The sequence below is a fragment of the Sitophilus oryzae genome, unplaced genomic scaffold (genome assembly GCF_002938485.1).
Source record: "Sitophilus oryzae breed Bouriz unplaced genomic scaffold, Soryzae_2.0 scaffold_125_pilon_pilon, whole genome shotgun sequence".
In the NCBI taxonomy this organism is placed as follows: domain Eukaryota; kingdom Metazoa; phylum Arthropoda; class Insecta; order Coleoptera; family Curculionidae; genus Sitophilus; species Sitophilus oryzae.
The window spans coordinates 705,897-726,530 of record NW_022145904.1 but is presented as its reverse complement, the minus strand read 5'-3'; the positions used below and the strand labels follow the sequence as shown (position 1 = coordinate 726,530).

Sequence of the window (20,634 nt, the reverse complement as noted above, 5' to 3'; positions counted from 1 at the left end):
TAAATCAAATGCTATAAGTAAAAGCGAAATTAAACACGATAATTTACAAATTACCTGCAAATGCCAAATGAGCAATAAAAAACTTCATTCGACTTTTCCTTGGTCGTCCAATGAAGTGGGAGTATAGAACACCGCTATTTCCAATTACTATTATTATGAAGAGGATCCATAATACTGTGAAATGCTCCACCTGTAAAAGACACTCAACGTTAAAATGCGGTAACAACGTCCATTTAATTATTTATTGGCAGCCTGTTTCGTAATATCAATGTCCCAAATTAGAAATTAACAAAATTTAAATTTATCACGTACATAACATATAAAAGGGAATAAAGTTAATAGAAAATTGTTAAAAAAAATGTTTTGGAAAATATACAGGGCGTTTCATTTAAATTAAACAAGTTATTACTGTTTAGTGGCCGGCCCTAGCTCCAGCGTTATAGGTTATAGTGTGTCGATCTGCGGAGCGGAAGGTACTGGGTTCGATCCCCAGCCAGTACGGTCGCTTTATTTATTTAAATAAAAATATTTATTTATTTAAATAGAGCGACCAACGAGCCGCCACCTCAAGGAAGGCAATGGCAAACCACCTTGAGTATATTTGCCTTGTCCAGCCTCTCAAATAGTGCCGTTCGGATTCGGCAATATACTGTAGGTCCCGTGTACTTGTGAAACACTGATGACACATCACAAGTACATACATGCGTGAGGAAGCCGACGCTCTATATAGAGTATGGCACTGTAAGAAGAAGATTACTGTTTAAAGCTAGTCTATTGTTTGATTGCTATTCAAGCAATCTATTGTATACACATTTTAATATGGCAACACTGTCGCTTTCAGTTTCACACCGTCTTCATATGCCTTCACTGGCCGAATTAGAGAAAATAAGTGTTGACCGCAGATCGATTGGTGTCTTCACCGTATAGCACTTGCGACGTAAGAGGAAATCAAACCAGCCTTGTCGCAAATTCTCTCATTAGGTTGCGTATCTTCCCAATTCTTTCAATCAACTATTTAAGTGTGATACCTCGGGTTTTCCCAAAATCGTATTTTTTAGATTTTGAAACATCGTCGAAATGTGACATTGCAGGGTTCAATAAGGCGTAACTTCTCTCTTATTTGATCATCTCTCCTGGCATATGAAATTTATATGGTGTGTATTTTTGTATGGAACACAGTGTATAATTTTTATGATATATGTTTTGTACTATAAAGAATTAAAAACAGAATATTATAAACGTATATTTACAGAGAAACAAAGATCATATTATAATAATGAAAATACCGGTGTGATATAATTATACTATTATCAAAAAAAAAACTAAAAAGTAAACAACATAATATTTCTCGAAAAAAATCCTTTATGGGTATTTCGCCACTGCACTGCAAGAAAATCTACAAAATAAAATATCCGTCGTCGGAAGCAAAAAAAAATACAAAGAATAAAGAAAAAAAAACTATTTAAAATATTTAAATTTTACTATTCGAGAACCCTTTACTTTTTTAAAACAAATACGTCTACAAGAAACCGTTGACGTTCTGTTAAAATGCGTTAAACCTAAACTTTATGATTTTTTTGGAGAGATGAATCCGCCATATAGGTAAAGACATATTTTAACATAATATTTGTTTTTTAATTTTCTGTTGCAGTTGCGACATGTGCAGCGGTTCTCAGTAACACAATACAATTTAATTATTTATTTTCATATTGCTATAAATATAGTATTTATAACATAATTTATACCGTATGATCGAAGAAAGTCGTCCAGTTGGCTTGGAAATCACGATCGGTGACATTCCCCATATAATTTTACATATAAAATGATAGCCATCCCTGACGCCTTTTTTTTCGATCATATTGTATTTATGTACTCTACTGTAGGAAGTATAATTTCCCACTATTCATAATTTGTTAGTATCTGATTACCACTTATTTTTCTAATCTAGTATTTCATAAATTATGGATCTTAGATATACACGAATACATCATTTAATAAAATAAAGATTTTCAAAAAAAGAAAAGTAAATTAATCCATATACAGGATGGCTCATTAATGCGAGGAAGTCTAATATCGTTGTCGTTGTACTAAGTACTTTTAGCGATTTGAATGAAATTTTGGGGGTAAAAATTACTATGAGTGTTACATATTTTAATGCTAAAAAAGTTTCAATAAATTCATCAGGGACGTACATATGGGTTATCACTGGAATATTTTTCAAGAAAAAAACGTGCGCCACTGACTTTTTTTCTTTTGATATCAAAATTATGTAGGCCGTTTAATGCCAATTAAAAGTTATTTCTTGATCCCAATTCCAATTTGACCTCCTTGATGAGATAAACGCAATTTTATTAATCACAATAAATGAAATAAAATCAAAATTAACAAATAATTATATATTTTACCTAATTTATTATTAAATATTATTAGGTATTATTACTATTAGTTCAACATTTACAACAGCAATTTCATATAAAAAAATAATAGCATTTAAGATAATTACAAAAAACCTAATTTTAAAAAGTTTTAACATCCTGTAACTCTAAAACTATGCATTTCCATACCCATGTTTATAGGAACTTTTTTTCATATTTTTTGATGAGAATCAATGAGCAGTTAAATAAAACTTTCGCAAGTTAATGATTTTAATTTTTTTAAGGGTTGCTATACTAAAGGTCGGCATTTCTGGTCTTGGGTGCCGGTTTTCATGTGTACGGTCAACATGCTTAGTAAAATAAGATATACTGAATAAAGACAGAAGGCGAGTATTTTCCCAAGCTAATGGAATCTAGTGTCAGATTAAGTAGTTATGCAATAAATACTTCGTATTTTTGCTTACTCCGACTTACTAGATTGCCATAACGACCCACTCCTATACATGCAAACGCCGACCCAAAGGTTTGCTTGCCAGCGGGGTATATTAGACTTGGATCAAGGCAAATTAATAAAATTGCGTTTATCTCATCAAGGAGGCCGAAATCGGCAAAATATCAAGAGACAACTTTTAATCGGCATTAAACTGCTTACACTGTTTTGCTAACAAGAGAAAAAAGGTCAGTGGCGTACATGCTTTTTTTAGAAAAATATTCCAGTGATAACCCATATGCACGTCCCTGGTGAATATGTCGACACTTTTTTAGCTTTAAAATACGACGCATTTATAGTTACTTTTACCATCAAAATTTCATTCAAAATGCTAAAAGTACTTGGAAGAAAATTATAATAAATCAAAGAAAATATTAAGACTTTAACACCCTGTAGCTACGAAACAAAGCAGAATCGAACCTATGTTGATATGAAAAATAAATCTTATTTTTACATGAGGAATCTCCCCACGAGAGACGGCACATGTTTTTTGAAACACCCTGTATAATCAAATAATTTTATTTAGCAAAACGTAAAATCAGTAATTTTTATACAAAAACTACTGCTATTTTTTAAAAGCAATCACAAATGAATAACTTTGGTTAATACTATATCAAACAACACCTGTTGTGCCTTAAGCTTCCTGCCATTCAAAGAAACATCAACATTTATTTGAATTTGTCCTTTTTGTAATAATACTATTTATTTTAAAGAAACTGCGAGAACGTAAGTTTTTACGGCTTCAGTCTATAGAAAAATTGTTTCCCGGATTTGCTCCGTGTCATACTGAGATTGAAATTCTATGTTTCGCCCACTTTTCTGAAGGGCTTCTTCAGCATAAGGAAAGTAGAGGAACACGTGGGAGAAACGTCGAGTTTAAATCTCAAATAGCACGGTTCGAATATGGAAAACAATCTATTCGTTCGAATTTTTCTATAACTGTTGCGAAATTGAACGAAAAGAGAACTAAAAAAAGAAAGAAAACTAAAAAAAGAAAGAATAATGAGATGCGTGAACAATAACTTTGCATTTGGGTGTGAAAATTACATACATTTCCGTCTTACTTTAAAATTACTTGACTTCTTTTGTAAAAAAATCCTATAATTAATCATTTTATTACAATTTTTAAAAATTTTATATTTTGTATAACTACAAAAAAATATAGAGCAAACTATCAATATTACATATACATGAAATTACAGATGCAAATTATTAAATACTAATTTCAAAAGAAGATAATATGTAGGGAAGACTATTAAAATTATAAATTTTAATTTTAATTAACTTATTTTCATTAAATCTTTTATTTTAGTTTTGTAAATACATAACATGTAGTGAAGATTTAAATATGTATTGATTTAGATCAAAAAATAAGTGCTTATCAGATATTAACAAATTAAGATAAGTGAGAAATTATACTTTGTACAGTAGAGCAGAGGATCCATTCAAAACTTTACTCAAAGTACATACCCCAGAGTCGTTTGTGACAAAATAAATTATCGTATTACTTGACTGAACTCAAAAAGGAGGGGGCTTGAGGCCCCGAAACCCCCTCCGTGGATCCGCCCACTCCAGTAGAGCATATAATACATATAAATTAAACTACTATATTTATACTGACAAGAAATAAATAGTTAGATCGTATTGTTATTACTAAGAAATGCTGCACATTTCGTCAATGAAACTGTAAATATACCAATACCGTATTATATAAAATGAAATAAAGATCGCTGTCATTTTGTATGTAAAATTATATGGGGAATGTCACTGATCGTCATTTCTAAGCCAACTGGACGCCGTTTTTTCGATCGTACGGTATGTTGTTTACTTTTTAGTTTTTTTTCTAAAGCCTGGTTGACTAGGTTAAAGTGTACTTGGATCAAATACACTACATACAAAAATACTCAGACTCAAGGAAGTAACTGACACATGTTGCCCCAATTTTTTAAATAAAATTAGTTTTTGTTTACCTACCCCTCGTTAGAGGTTTTGCGATTGAGATGTACTCACACTGGGTTGGAAAACGTTTAGTTAATCATCTTTAGTTTACTGGATTCCTTTAGTGTATATTCTTATACTAGGGCTGGCATTTCTTGTCTTGGGTGCTGATTTTTGTGTGTACGAAGAGTACGGCCAACGCGCTTAGCAAAATAAGATATACTAAAAAAAGACAGAAGACAAGTATTTTCCCAAGCGCATGGAATCTGGCGTCATATTAAGTGGTTATGTAATAAATAAAACTTTGGATTTTTGTAGAATTCATACATTTTGTAGCGATTCACTCCTATACATGTAAACGCCGACCCAAGGTTTCACTTGCCAGCAGGGTATAGAACACCGTTGTATAAAATAAAAAAAATATCATATTATATTACAATATATTATAAATTCATATCATAATATTATACCTATATATTTATTGAAGTTTCTTTTACAAAAAATAAGTAAATAAAACATATTGAAATATAATCCTGGAAAAGCCCTTCTACTAAATCTTGTATTAACTCCTCTTTAAACGAATAAAAACATATAGTTATGTATATCCGTACGTATGTTAGCTCAACCCCTCTAGGTGAATTTCAAGCAACTCTAAACAAGATATCGAGTTTCAAAGAAGGAAATTTCATCTTTTACGGAAAATAATTTCAGAAAATTTAGTAGAACGTTTAGAGTTCAAAGCGACACTAAAAAGAACTTTGAAGGATATATTTTGTAATTTACTGTCATGATATATTTGAAAAATGATCTATTAAAAATACGTTTTTCAAAATCATTTTAAGTTTATTAAATGAACACGTCAGGTGTTCAAGAAAACATGAGCATATTTTAATAAATACTTAAAGTTGATATTATTAACAAAGTTCAAAAATGAAGTTTCAGAAAGAAGTTTTTATATGTTATTGGTGAATTGATTTTTACATTATATTACTTAAAGTAAAGATTTCAGTTAACGTCTCCTTTTTGCTGCCAGGGCTAATCTGGACGGGGCCTACTTTGTTTACGCGGAATCCGAACCGCGGTTCTCGGCCATATCATGGTCAATGGCCTACCGACTTAGGAAGTGTCTAAGTCAACTCTTACTCACGAGATATCCGATCTCATCCGGCCTCGAACCGGCGTGAATGAGCAGTATGTATCAATAGATTTTACACTTTTGCCTTTATTGGACAACGGCACGATACAGAGTTTCGAACCGGTCACCCGTCCACCCACCAGTATCGCCTTACGTCGCGTAACTTCGGTGTTCTAATGGGAACCGGTGTATCAACGTAGCTAGGCCGTTGCTCTTATATTACTTAAGATTTAATGTTACTTTCCTTTACTTTTTTGTTTAACAATTTTGCTAACAATAGGAAAAAAAGTCAGTGGCGCACATGCTTTTTTTAGAAAAAAATATTCCAGTGATAACCTATATGCACGTCCCTGGGGAATATGTTGATACTTTTGTTGGGATTAGAATATGCAGCACCCATAGTAACTTTTACCCGCCAAATTTTATTCGAATCGCTAAAAGCACTTGGAAGAAAATTATAATAAATCGAAAGATTGTTAAGACTTTAACACCCTGTAGCTATGAAACAAAGCAGAATCGGATCTATGTAGATATGAAAAATAAATATGATTTTTACGTAAGGAATCTCCACCACGAGAGATGGCACATTGCACACACAAACCAAACACCCTGTATATAGGGTGGTCCGAACTTTATTCCGGAAACTTCGGCAGCATATTCTGCAGATAAAAATAAGTAAAAAAGTTCGTATAAATGTATGTCCTAAAATGCTTAGTTTCGGAGATACAGGGTGTAGAAGTTTTATTTTTATTTCGATTTTTTTCAAATAATTTCTGAAGTAAAGTCAATATTTGAATGAAATTAGTGTCTGAGAGTTTTTTGACATGAGAAATTTGATTTTGATGTCAATATGACTCCTACTAAAGTCCCTAGATATATAAAGTACCGCAATTACCGCCATATTGGCGCCAAAACTAGCGGCAAATTTAAAAAGGAGGCCAACATTTCGCTGTTTCGGCTTTTTAAGCAGCTGGTCGGTCCGGCGCCAATATGGCGGACCAACATTGACAGGCAAGCCGTAAAATAAAATATTTATTAATTTTAATAGAATTACGTTAATAGAATCTACAATTTACCCTCATTTTAACGTAATATCAGGTTGTATATTAATATTCAATTTCATAAATTTAATTTTTTAGGCCTATATATGTTAAGAGGTTATAAACGAATGGTTTCCGTACAAGTGTTTTTCAGTTGTATTAGCATTTATTTTATGTTACCTTTTAGCGCAAAGTACGCCAACAGAAGTAAGTTAATAGGTAAGAAGAAATAAAGTTAGAATAACATTTAGCATTTTAGTACTTAATTCAGTCGAAACAACTGGAAAAACTTTGTTTGTTGATGAGAACGGGCTACCTATACCATAAGTAAACTTTCCCTATTATACCAGTTATGCTGTAGTTAATTTTTGACAAATAAGCATGATTTAACAAAAGTCTTTGGAACAATGAATCTAGGAATAAGCTACAAACTTAAATTTGAAGGCCGGCTTTTATACGAGAAAAATTTTGAACCATGGTTGAAACAAATAAATGTATTAATTAAATTGATATGATACATACCTGCTATTTTTGAAATATATTAATATATTGATAGAAAGATTGTTTCAATTAGTATTACTTCAGGTAGTTTCGGCATTTTAGGTATGTAATTGTGCACTTAATTTAAAAATAACTTAGAAAGAAGCTTGCAACGCATAGGAGCTCTTTATGTGTGCTGTATAATTAAGGTTTGTATGTTATGGAGTCATTTTTATACAACAAATTTATTATTAGTTGAATAAAAGCAAGTTAATACCACATAATACAATTAAAATATATTTTACTCTACAATTTAATGTTATATTTTTAAAACAACAAGTGTCATAATGTTTAAGTATCATTATAATAAAAAAGTTTTACTGCTATAAATTTAACATTGAAATAACTGTAATTATTGTTATACATAAATTAAGTAGGAATAATTTTACCTCGACAATATGTAAAACTTCAAATGAATCTTAACAATTTTATGTCATGTATAAAAATCAAATTTAAATCACACACTTTTATTTATAACTGACAGTATAAGACCAAATTTTTAAATATAACTTTACATGCTTACATTATATTGTTTACTTTCTATTAGTAATTACAATATGAACCAAAAAATATTAATTACTATCAATAAATACATAAAAACTAATCTATTTAAGTCCATGAAAATAACTATATAGTTAGCATATGCATAAACAACATTCTTGTTATTAGGATCAAATTTATTTGAGCTTTTTTTCATTGTTTTGATTAATATCCCTGTTAGTCCTGACTGGTAAAACCACCTGAAGCGATGTCATCCAAATCTATATATGTATCATAACATAACTTATTCTTTTAAATAATTATCCTTCGTTTGGTCTGATGATAATATATTGTAGATTTATCTAAACTTCTTGCTGCAAAATGTTGAAAACTAAACTACACTAAACATTTTAGGGAATGATTACGTAGAGATTTCACTTACACTTAGCATCCTTTTTAAAAGATATGTATGGTAGTTTGCAAGTAAGGTCTTTGTCTTGTTCTAGATTAGATTTCTAGAGGTTGATTTCGGCCTGACCCACTGCGACCTTCTCAGATCTATTGTGGTCTTGTCTTGTTCTATAATGAAGTTTTATGTACCAGTAGGTTATACTACAAATAAGATTGTTAAAAATATTCACTGGAGCATAAATAAATTCAATCCACTACCTAACGTGTATTGAATATCGACGATGTTAGAAACACATCAAATGGCGGCCTTTTCTTGTAATACACATTTCTTCACTAAAGATATCGACGCCTATACATTATTAACTAATAAATTTGTAGCATTTTAGTGGCTTTATAATTATTTTAAAATATGTGGATAAATATTTTTATTCTGAAATTGACAGCTTCTCAACATTTGACATGACAAATTCAGACAAATGTGACATTTAAACAGTCCTACCACTACAGTTTTCCCAGAAATACCCCAAAAATCCGCCAATAACATTGAACAAACCAATTGCGGTACTTTATATATCTAGGGACTTTAGTAGGAGTCATATTGACATCAAAATCAACTCCTACTAGTAGATGGCGCCACCTACATATTTTTTAACCGGTTTGAAGAGTAATAACTTTTCGTCCGTACCTGTATAAAACTACTGAGTAAAAAAATATACATTTACGACGTTTTTTACGTAAAAGAGGTCTCTTGGTAAAAATCGCTACGAGTAATGGTTTTCGAGATATTTGGAATCGAAATTATTAATACCTGTCATCATTGATATTAATTAAACATGTTGACTAAATAGTTATTAAACTGAAATCATAAATTTGAAGTATTTTTGTGTCAAAAGTTCAACAGAAACTGTGTTATCATTATTTTTTGCAGAAAAATTTATGATTAATTTAAAAAAAAATAAAAATTTTCAAATTTATTATTTCAGTCAAATATAATAACTATCTACTCAACGTGTGTTTATTTTTCGTCAATAACGACAGGTATTGACTATTTCCATTCTAAATATCTTAAGAACGGTTGCTCGTAGCGATTTTTACAAAGAGATATTTTTTACGTAAAAAGTCACAGAGATGCAAGAACAGTTAACCTAATAGGACTGCTCATTCAGCCAAAAGTGCCCGCCAGGTGCATGCGAAAACTACTCGCTTTGTGACGTCATTGTAGCCCTTGTCATGGTCATTAGTCCTTATCCGGCAACCAATAATACACACACGTGCATTATTGGTTACCGAATGCAAAACGTTCATTATTTAGTTTATTTATTTAAACACCTTATATGTATGCAGTATAGAAAATTAACTGTATAAATCGTATTAAATACTCGGATAATGCATTTTTAAGAACAGCAGTTCCCAGTGTATCACCTTTTGCAAGCATTCTTTTTAGAGTACTTCCATATTTTGCTTTAAAATAATTAATAAACAAAATCGTGGGCACTTAGTATGCACTTTGTCACAATCCACAACACAAAATGAACGTATTTATACACTCTATAGCTCTAAAAACTTTAAAGACACCTTTTTCACATTTAAAATTGACAAAATAATTACCTAACTCAAAATTTCTCAGCTGTTATTTTTATAAGTTTACCATAGGCAACTAATAATACACACTATCATGACAAGGCCACGAAGGCTTTGACAAGGGCTACAATGACGTCACAACTGTCAGCTGAAGCGCGGGAAGAGGCGAACGTACGTCTTATGAGGATGAGCAATCCTATTAGTTTACCGTTCTTGACAGAGATGTATATTTTTTCTCTGGGTAGTTTTATACAGGTACGGACAAAAAGTTATTACGCTTCAAAACAGATAAAACACATGTAGGTGGCGCCCTCTACTAGTAGGAGTCATATTGACATCAAAATCAAATTTCTCATGTCAAAAAACATCCAGACACCAATTTTCATCCAAATATTGACGTTACTTCAGAAATTATTTAGAAAAAATCGAAATAAAAATGAAACTTCTACACCCTGTATCTCTAAAACTAAGCATTTTAGAACCTACATTTATACGAACTTTTTTATTTATTTTTATCTGCAGAATATGCGGCCGAAGTTTCCAGAATACAATTCGGACCACCTTGTATATAAAACACCCTGTATTCTAACTATATTAACAATTATTTGTATACTTGATACTGATTATACAATGTATAGAATAAATGATTTGACTTTTTGAAGTGAAACTTCTTTACGCGCGATGGGAGTAAAAATTGAAGGTCGTGACACGGCCATGACACAAAGTTGTATTTTTTTAAATGGAACAACCTGTATATTATTACATTTTTAGTTTCTACAATTAAAATAAAGGAAAATTTGATTAAGGTTTACCGCAGTTTATTCTTACCTTTTTTCTTTAATCTTATTTTGAAATATTTACGATTTTGTGAAAATACAGCAACATTAATTTTAATGCTTCATTTCTCTAGGCTAAATTATATAAATAAAAAAAAACATGGGAAAGTCATATCATTCAAAATTACCTATTTTGATACAAAAAATGAATCTCATTTTTTAGGTGGAGAATCTCCCAACGAGAGGCACATATACAGGGTGGTCTGAACTGTATTCCGGAAACTTCGCCAGCATATTCTACAGATACAAATAAGTAAAAAGGGTTTGTATAAATGTATAGATTAAAATGCTTAGTTTTGGAGATACAGGGTGTAGAAATTTCATTTTTATTTTGATTTTTTCCCAATAACTTTTTTAGTAAAGTCAATATTTGGATGAAAATTGGTGTCTGGGAGTTTTTTGACGTGAGAAATTTGATTTGATTTGCATGTCAATGTAACTCCTACTTGTAGAGGGCGCCACCTACATATTTTTTAACTGGTTTGAGGAGTAATAACTTTTCGTCCGGACCTGTATAAAACTAGTGAGTTAAAGAATATACTTTTAAGATGTTTTTTACGTAAAAAAAGTCTCTTGGTAAAAATCGCTACGAGTAATGGTTCTCGAGATATTTGGAATCGAAATTACCAATACCTGTCATCATTGACATAAATTAAACATGTTGACTAAATAGTTATTAGACTGAAATCATAAATTTGAAATGTTTTTGTGCCAAAACTTCAAGTGAAACTGTTTTATCATAATTTTTTTCGAAGAAGAATTTTAAAATTTAAATTAGTTTAAAAAAAATAAAAAGTTCCCAAATTTCTCATTTCAGTCAAATAACTATCTACTCAACATGTTTATTTTTAGTCAATGATGCCAGGTATTGATAATTTCAATTCGAAATATCTTGAGAACGGTTGCTCGTAGTTATTTTTACCAAGAGACATTTTTTAAGTAGAAAATTACGGAAATGTATATTTTTCACTCAGTAGTTTTATACAGGAATGGATAAAAAGTTATTACTCTTCAAAACAGTTAAAACACATGTAGGTGGCGCCCCCTACAAATAGAAGTCATATTGATATCAAAATCAAATTTCTCACGTCAAAAAACTCCCAGATACCAATTTCCATCCAAATATTGACGTTACTTCAGAAATTATTTGGAAAAAATTGAAATAAAAATGAAACTTCTAAACTAGTTCAGTCATTGGGGATCAAAAAAGGGGCCTGCTTGGAAAAAAGTCCGAAAGTTTTGAAACTTTGCAGGTTTATAGGTTTTGGTGTCCCTAACTAAAATCCATAAAATGCACATTTCCAGATTTGCCGCCGGCGCCGCCATCTTGCCAAGATGGCGCCCAAAATCGGTATTTGGTAAATATCTCGAAAACTATGCGTTTTTCGCAAAAATCTCAAGAGAGCACAATTAAAGAGAATAATATAAAAAAGGTTCTATGAAAATTTTCGCTAAAGTCAACAGTTTAGGCAAAAGATCCCTGGAAATTTTACAATTTTGTGTAAAGAATGATATACATATATAGTCGATTTTCCGTGAAGTGTCACTCGACGAATCCGATGAAGAGTAGTTGGACTTGCCTGTAGATATCCCTCTGGCGGCTGAAGATGAAGAGTTGAAAGAATTGATGAGCCCAGCACAGCAGACACGATCGACTTTGACAAAAATGAGCCAGGTCCGTCGGGCTTGTGCAGATAAGTTAAAGTTTTTAATTTACCTAGCGGAGTAGGCGTCCGGGGAGACCGCGTTAAAAAAACGCGCCATATACTTTACCTTTTGGGTGGTGTGGAAACAAGTACACATTTTGAATGATTAAAATTATTCATAAATTAATGAACGAATTAATAATACGCCCTGTTTCATGACAAAATTGAAGAAACTAAACTAAAACTAGTTTTAGTGAACCCTAATCGACATTTGATTTCGAAAAATCGACTATATATAATATATCATATTTTATGCAAAATTGTAAAATTTCCAGGGATTTTGTGCCTATACGGCTGACTTTAGCGAAAATTTTCATAAAACCTTTTTTATAGGAAATTTTATTCTCTTTAATTTTGCTATCTTCAAATTTTCGCGAAAAACGCATAGTTTTCGAGATATTCATAAAATACCGATTTTGGGCGCCATCTTGGCAAGATGGCGGCGCCGGCGGCAAGTCTGGAAATGTGCATTTTATGGATTTTAGTTAGGGACCCCAAAACCTGTAAACCTACAAAGTTGCAAAACTTCCGGACTTTTTTCCAAGCAAAAATCCCCAATGACTGAACTACACCTTGTATCTCTGGAACTAAGAATTTTAAGACAGTTTTTTTTATCAGTAAAACATGCCGGCGAAGTTTCCGGAGTACAGTTCGGACCACCCTGTGTATTTAAAACACTCTAGATTTTCACTATATTAACAAATTTGTATCAATTTGATAATTTTTATACCGATTTTTTAATAGATAATTTTAATATGAATTTTTGGTATTAATCAGTGTTGCCAACTTTCTTCTATTTCTCACAAGACGGTCAAAATTTCCCGTTTTTTTTCTAAAAATTCCCACGAGTTCTCAAATTCAATATAGTGTCGCCAGCACAATACAGAGGTTATGTTTTTAACTGAAAACTTAAACATTTTCCAAATAAATTTCGAAATATACTCTTCAAATTTTTTGGCGCAAAAATCTCAAAGACGTGTTCCTGGTAACCAAATATGCCACCCCTAGGAATATCTGCACTTATTTAAAATTCACCACATATTCGAAGGGAGGAGGTACAAGGTACAATAATAAGTGAATGTGGTAAATAAGAATAAATGTCTGATTCCAACTGAAAATGTGTATTTTGTAGTGGTAATGCTAGTTTGAATTTACTCACTTTGCTGATACATATACGATAACTATGTTTTACAAATAATTTATTTTTCCATGAATCGGGAATTTTCCCAGGAGTTGGCATCATTGGTATTATTATAAGAGAGATTTTATAAAAAAATACTTACAAAACATCTTATTCATTTTTCATAAAATTACTTTTGAAGTAGTCTTTATCATTGTCATACATTTATGTTTTGATCAGCTATTGCCCAACTAATTTTATTCTAAAGATGTTTAAATTTATTTTTTAATATGTATTTATAGTTATAAATAGCTCTGAACGTATTTTTGTATATAAAATCCTAGAAAACAAGATTCATGTTAAGCTCATTGTTTCAAAGAAAGGCAAGCTCTCTTTATGCAACCCGACTCTATAAATAGCTATACTCAAGTCTCAAATACATATGTCACATCATGAAATACAAATTACAGAATTTTCTATTATACGTATTCGTAGATATTGTTAGAAAAATAACAGCTAATACAAAAAACTGCCTCCCATTTATAAGCCTTTTTTCTTGTGCCTAGACAAAACTATTTATATTAGGTACTTTAAACATGATCAATAACAAAATTATGAATAAAAGTATCTGTTTAAACTAAATTTATAATTACTTAAAATATATTAATTGAACTTTTATATAATTTCATCTTAGCAAGAAAATGAGTACCATGGTATATAAAATTATGAGTATAATTTTTAATTTGCCATTAATATTGCACGTTTATTTAATATTTTTGTCTTTGTTATAAAAAATCAATATAAGAGAATATTTACTAAACTTTTATGTTGTAAATTTTGTGATAAAATATCGGCTTAAATAAGATATCGAACAACCAGGCCTAATAAACAAAATTGTTTACGCATTACTTACAAATGCAAATTTAATACATGATTTTTTATGGTAAAGGTTCTAAGAGAGACCAAATATATGTAAATTAAGAAAAACTTATTAAGCGTATACGTCTAGACATACATAAACCACCTTGGTCTTTATACAGAAAATTGTATCCCATTTTTTATTATTTAAAAGAACCAAAAAAATATACCGGAATTTTTAAATCAATAGAATCTAGATAAATGAATAGCGAATGCATATATTTGTGAAAAAATGTGTGCTATTTTTTATTAAATTATTTAAAAAATGAAAGAAATATCAATTAAATTGTATTATTGAAATTTTATAGAGTCTTGTATAGAGTCTTTTATAGAGTTTTTCATAGCGTTTTTTAATGAAGAAAGCTCAGCAGGAAATATTAATTAAAAGTAGGGATGCAAATATACCAAAAAGAAACATCTCTGTATTAATACAATTATATAAGATTTTCTTGCCTTGAACTGCTAATATAGAAATTAATTCCACGCTGTGTTTGTCATAATGTGGATCAACCTGCTCTCACTACCGGTTTCGTGGCCCTACCCCATCATCAGGTGAGGTTGGGTATTTCCACAAAACTGACGTATAAAAAATAAAAAATTGACGGTATTTCCACAAAAGTGACGTATTGATACATTGATACATTAAATAAAAACATGCCTCTACCAAAACATCGCCTAGAAAACATCTATGTTTTTCATGGTATAAAATTAAATATAATTTAATTTATTACAGTTGAGGGTTGGAACCTTTGGTGTTAAACAGCAAAATAAAAACACTAAATCACAACAATACACCAAAACACTTTTACTTTTACACTGGACGCGCGTTTCGCTAACCATGTTAGCATCATCAGCAGATGATTATAAACTGAGTTTATAATCATCATATCACATTTTATAACATTCAAGCAAAATTAACAATTCAAAAAAATTAACAAATTAAATTATCAAAATAAAAACACTAAATCACCACAATACACCAAAACACTTTTACTTTTACACTGGACGCGCGTTTCGCTAACCATGTTAGCATCATCAGCAGATGATTATAAACTCAGTTTTTTTAACCATGTTAGCATCATCAGCAGATGATTATAAACTCAGTTTATAATCATCTACTGATGATGCTAACATGGTTAGCGAAACGCGCGTCCAGTGTAAAAGTAAAAGTGTTTTGGTGTATTGTGGTGATTTAGTGTTTTTATTTTGATAATTTAATTTGTTAATTTTTTTGAATTGTTAATTTTGCTTGAATGTTATAAAATGTGACGTATAATTATGAATCTTCGGATTGTCACGGGGTTTTTAACAGGACACTGTCTCCTCAATGAATACATTAGTAGATTGAAGTTAAGAAACAACGGCACATGCAGATTCTACGGAGAAAATGGGGAAACACCAGAACAACACATCACTGAGTGCGCCCAGACGACAACCATTCATACCTTAAACTTTGGTACGACTGATATCGGAGATGGAGAACTAACCTCTGTAAAACCGTTTCATATACTGGCTTTTGTTAAAGCAATGTCAAGGTCTCTATAATAAGTTATAACTCAAGTATGTTAAATGATCTGAATTCGAACACCAGAATTGACTTAAATGAAGAGGTCATCAAACAGGTCACACAATTTAAATACTGGGATGCATGATTAACCAAACGTGGAATCCAGATCAGGAGATAAAATACAAGATCGAACAAGCAAGAACAACTTTTCTAAAACCTCAAAGGTTTCTCACAGATAGACTCACTTCTTAGATACAGAATGGTGAAGTGCTATTGCCGTGTCCCGTTTTGTTATATGGTGTGGAAGCATGGACACTGAAAGCAGCAACAATAAACAGAATTGAAGCCTTCAAAATGTGGACTCTACAACGAATGCTAAGTCGACCATGTGAGGAATGAAGACATTCTCAGAAGAGCCGGTCTAGAATAATGCGAACTCTTCGAAATCATCTAGAAAATAGCTTATTTGAGACACGTACTACGTGGAGAACGCTATCACTTTCAGCGTCTAATTCTTCGGGGTAAAATCGAAGGAGGTAAAAGGGGAATAGGCCGAAGGAAGCTATCCTGGTTGAGAAACATTTGCCATTGGACAGGCATACTGGACCTGCGAGTCGCTGCAATTAATAGAACCATCTGATGAAGAAGAAAAAGATGAACGCCTACGCAGGAATCTGCACGGCACCTTAAGAAGCAGAATAATTCAAGAATGGGGGACACAATAGCTCTGTAAGGTCGCGGTGGTTAACCCCCTTCCCATTAAAATCTATATTCTACATTTTACCTATAATTATTAGTGTTGGGAAAAATCGGATGATTTCAATCCTCGAGTATTGATCCTCGAGGATTTCAACAATCGGATGATCATTCGAGGAATCCTCGATCATAAAATTTTCTCTGTATAATATCTCGATCGAAACCTGAATAATACTCGCCGTTGGGTATGAGTGATTTTGCTTGCTGTTTTTAACACACTGTTGCCATGTACTTGAATGACTTAAATAATATTGTAATAAAAATAAATACTAATTATTTTAAAACACTTTTTTAATAATTTTTAATATGTTCGTGTATAATTTCATGTGGGAAATTTTCATAGGTTTTGCTTTAAATTGTGCTTATTTTGTTTCTTTATCTCCGACTTTGAGGCTAATCTGGCAATCTTTCAGCACACTTTCAGGCCAAATGAAACCAAGTAATTCTAGGAAATACGTGCCGCACAAGGGCTCGTTGTTTATTGTTTATTTGAAGGCGGTCGGTCATTGAGATAAAAAATATATTTTGTTTTACTTTTTAATAGCGTACTTTCACCAAAAATCAACTGTAGTACCTAATAAATTGTAGTAGTATTGTGTTATTTTGCATATTTTAAGTTTTTGTGCGACATAATATCCAGTTTTAAAATTGAATTTACCAACTGTATTGTTTGGGCACAGCTTAACTAATAATCGAAAAAAATTGTTAATGATGATTGTTTCGGATTTTCAACCTCTTTCTCTTGTGAACCCTCATAACAGAAAAATATTAACTATTAAAATTTTACTTAAGGTCAAGCTTAAGGCTTACAACGAGTCAGCTGTCGCTTTAAAAACTGTTTGAAAAAAAATGAAATAAAATATACAGCAATATTATTATTGTTCTTGTTGGCAAATTCCGCCAAATCATTCACTTTATATCTACGTTCCATCACATTAAATTTCGATTATACTTTCATCAGAATATAGTCTCCCAACGTACAACTACAAGCAAAGGTTTTTTTACAAAAGGAAAAACGTAAATTGAAAAATAAAAATGCAAATAAAGCAAAATCTCCAAAGCCTTAACCCAAATAAACAACTATGGTTTTGTCAAATGGAATTTTGAAAATCGAAAACTGACGTATTATGAATTTTCAAATGTTTCAATTCTGAATTATTACACAGAAAAAACAACATTTTATTATTATATCAATGGTTAAAAAACTATAAATCTTAAAACATAAAGTATGGAGAAAAAATCTTTATAATTTAAATAAATATTATAATTAATATATCCCATCTAAATATCTAAACAAACCAAAACAAAAATATGTAATGTATTTCTATTCAAAAATGCAGGTTACTACTCTGAAAACCGATTATTATCCTCTATCCTCTATATAAAAGGTTTCAGCATAAATCGTCTGTATCGTCGCGAGCAGCGAGGACGGTACGCCACACCCGATGTTAAGGCTCATTTACATTTGTCACTTTGGATGTACAACTTGGATGAATCATCCAAAGTGATAAGTATAAATTGCCTTTCATCACTGTTTCATCCAAAGTGTACACTAAAATTGAACAATGAAACAAGTTCACGGTCTTCCTACTTTTGTTGAAAGAAGCGTTCAACGTTCGTTGATTCATCCAGATTGAACGGGAAGTGAAAAATGTAAACAGCCGACGCCGACCCGGGCGGCCAACCTCAATATAGAAAACACTGGGAGAGGTGGCAGCCTGCGGAAGATGAAACAGTGAACTGCTGCGAACTGAATGAAAATATGTAAACAAGGTTGTTCAATTTGAGTGATTCATTTTGGTTGTACATCCAAAGTGACACAGTGTAAACTCTGCTTTAGTTGCGTGCCGAGTAATGATCGGGAATCGACAAAAAAAGGTTTCAGCATAAATCGTAAATCGCCTGTATCGGCGCGAGCAGCGATGACGGTACACCACACCCGATGTTAGTTGCGTGCCGAGTAATGCTCGGGGATCGACAAAAAAAGGTTTCAGCATAAATAGTAAATCGCCTGTATCGTCGCGAGCAGTGAGGATAGTACACCACACCCGATGTTAGTTGCGTGCCGAGTTATCCTCGAGGATCGACAAAAATACTCGAGACATACCGAGGATATGAATACTCGGATGATCGAGTATTTTTCACTCGAGTGATCCCATCACTAATAATTATAGGCTTTCTTCAAAACAAGGGAAATTTATTTCGTACCGCATCGGTAGTGTTCGGTAGGATAGAATTTATAGGAATGGTATTTAAAACTAATAAAGAAATGCTAAAACTGCTCAGATTACTATTGCTATTTAGTATCACTTATAAATAACTCCGAGAAAGGGAGAACTGCAAGTGCCAAATATTTAGAATAACTAGTTTTGTTTTTTCGAAAACATCGATAGTTTACAAATGTAGGTTATCGATATTCAGCTATTAATCATCGATGTTTCAAAAACATCTATGTATCATTTGCATTGCTATTTATAAATGAAATAATTGGTTATAATTATATTAATTACATTCCAAATCAGTTCCGTCGACAAATAAAAAAGCGTTAAGTTCATTGGTTTGGCGATATTACGCAATATAGTATGAGCGTGGAATGATTGGCAATCTCATATTTACAATTTTAATTTTCCAGTGAATAACTACAATCTGCAATAACGTGGTTAGAATAATATGGTTAAATATTTCCGTAAACTGGCCATAATGAGATCGCGATAGATTAATATATTATGACTGAAAATGAAGCATCATGTTAGTGTAGTACATAAACATTATAGCAAGTCTATATTTAGATACTATCTAAATATAGATTTTCTACATTTTCAGTCATATTTTATAAATGTGGATATATAACATTTCAAAAAATTACTTATACATATTTGATAATATTACAAATATAACATATTATCTGACATTATATTTTTGAAATATATTAATTAAGGTTATTCAGAATTTAATCAGGAAATATAATTTAAACATACGGTTCATATCAAATAAACTTTTAGTTACGTCATCGAGGGCGCAATTATTAAATTAATTGTTGCCAACCATGGACATATTCGGTGCCGTCCTGACTAAGGCTAAGAACACAGTGGAGCGGCGAGGATAGCGGCGAGCAAGCAGCGCGATATGGCGTCCAAAACAAACCTGTGAAGAAAAGTACGTGCGAACATAGTAAAGCGATCTGCTCGAGCGGTTAGATAGAGCGGCGAGATCGATTCAAATAATTTTGTTTTCATCGCTCTGTCGCGCTGTAGAAAATGGTAGATTCACAAAAATTAATAGATTTAGTATTTAGTTGGGGAGCACAACGTATAAAAAATAGCTTCCCGTGGGAAACTTCATGAAGGGAAGGTGCCAGTGGAGTTGTTTTATCAGGAAAATTATGTATTCCATTAATTTTTATGGTGACACCGTCACAGATGTTGCGTTTGTTTGGAGTGCGTTAAACAAAATGGCCGCCATAGCAATATAGACAATGTGCGCTATCGTCGTCGTTATTTAACCGATTTCAATTTTTTTTAGCTTGTTAGAAAGGTAATGTAAAGAGGACAATAAAAATGAAAGTATTGCGAAAAAATAATATTTTGGTTGCTAGTTGGATTTAAAGTGAAAAAAATTGAAAAATATTGTGTTATATTATTTTTACCAAAATAAAATGTGGTCTACGTTATATGAGTTCATGTATTTAAAAAAAATTAAATGATACAGTTGCACATATATATTAATAAAATTACAAATCCGCATCATCACTATCAATTTCATCACTACCTTCGTCGGCAAAATCAGGCGGATGCAAATTAT

General features: G+C 31.7%; 1 protein-coding gene across 1 annotated transcript in view; it reads right to left on the bottom strand.

Annotated features, from left to right (window-relative positions):
• Positions 1-20,634, bottom strand: part of LOC115874248 (cardioacceleratory peptide receptor-like) — a 387,533-nt gene that overhangs the window by 55,799 nt on the left and 311,100 nt on the right. Inside the window, exon 2 of the mRNA XM_030889347.1 lies at positions 55-190. Coding sequence (XP_030745207.1) covers positions 55-190 — 136 coding nt within the window. The remainder of the gene's footprint in view (positions 1-54; positions 191-20,634) is intronic.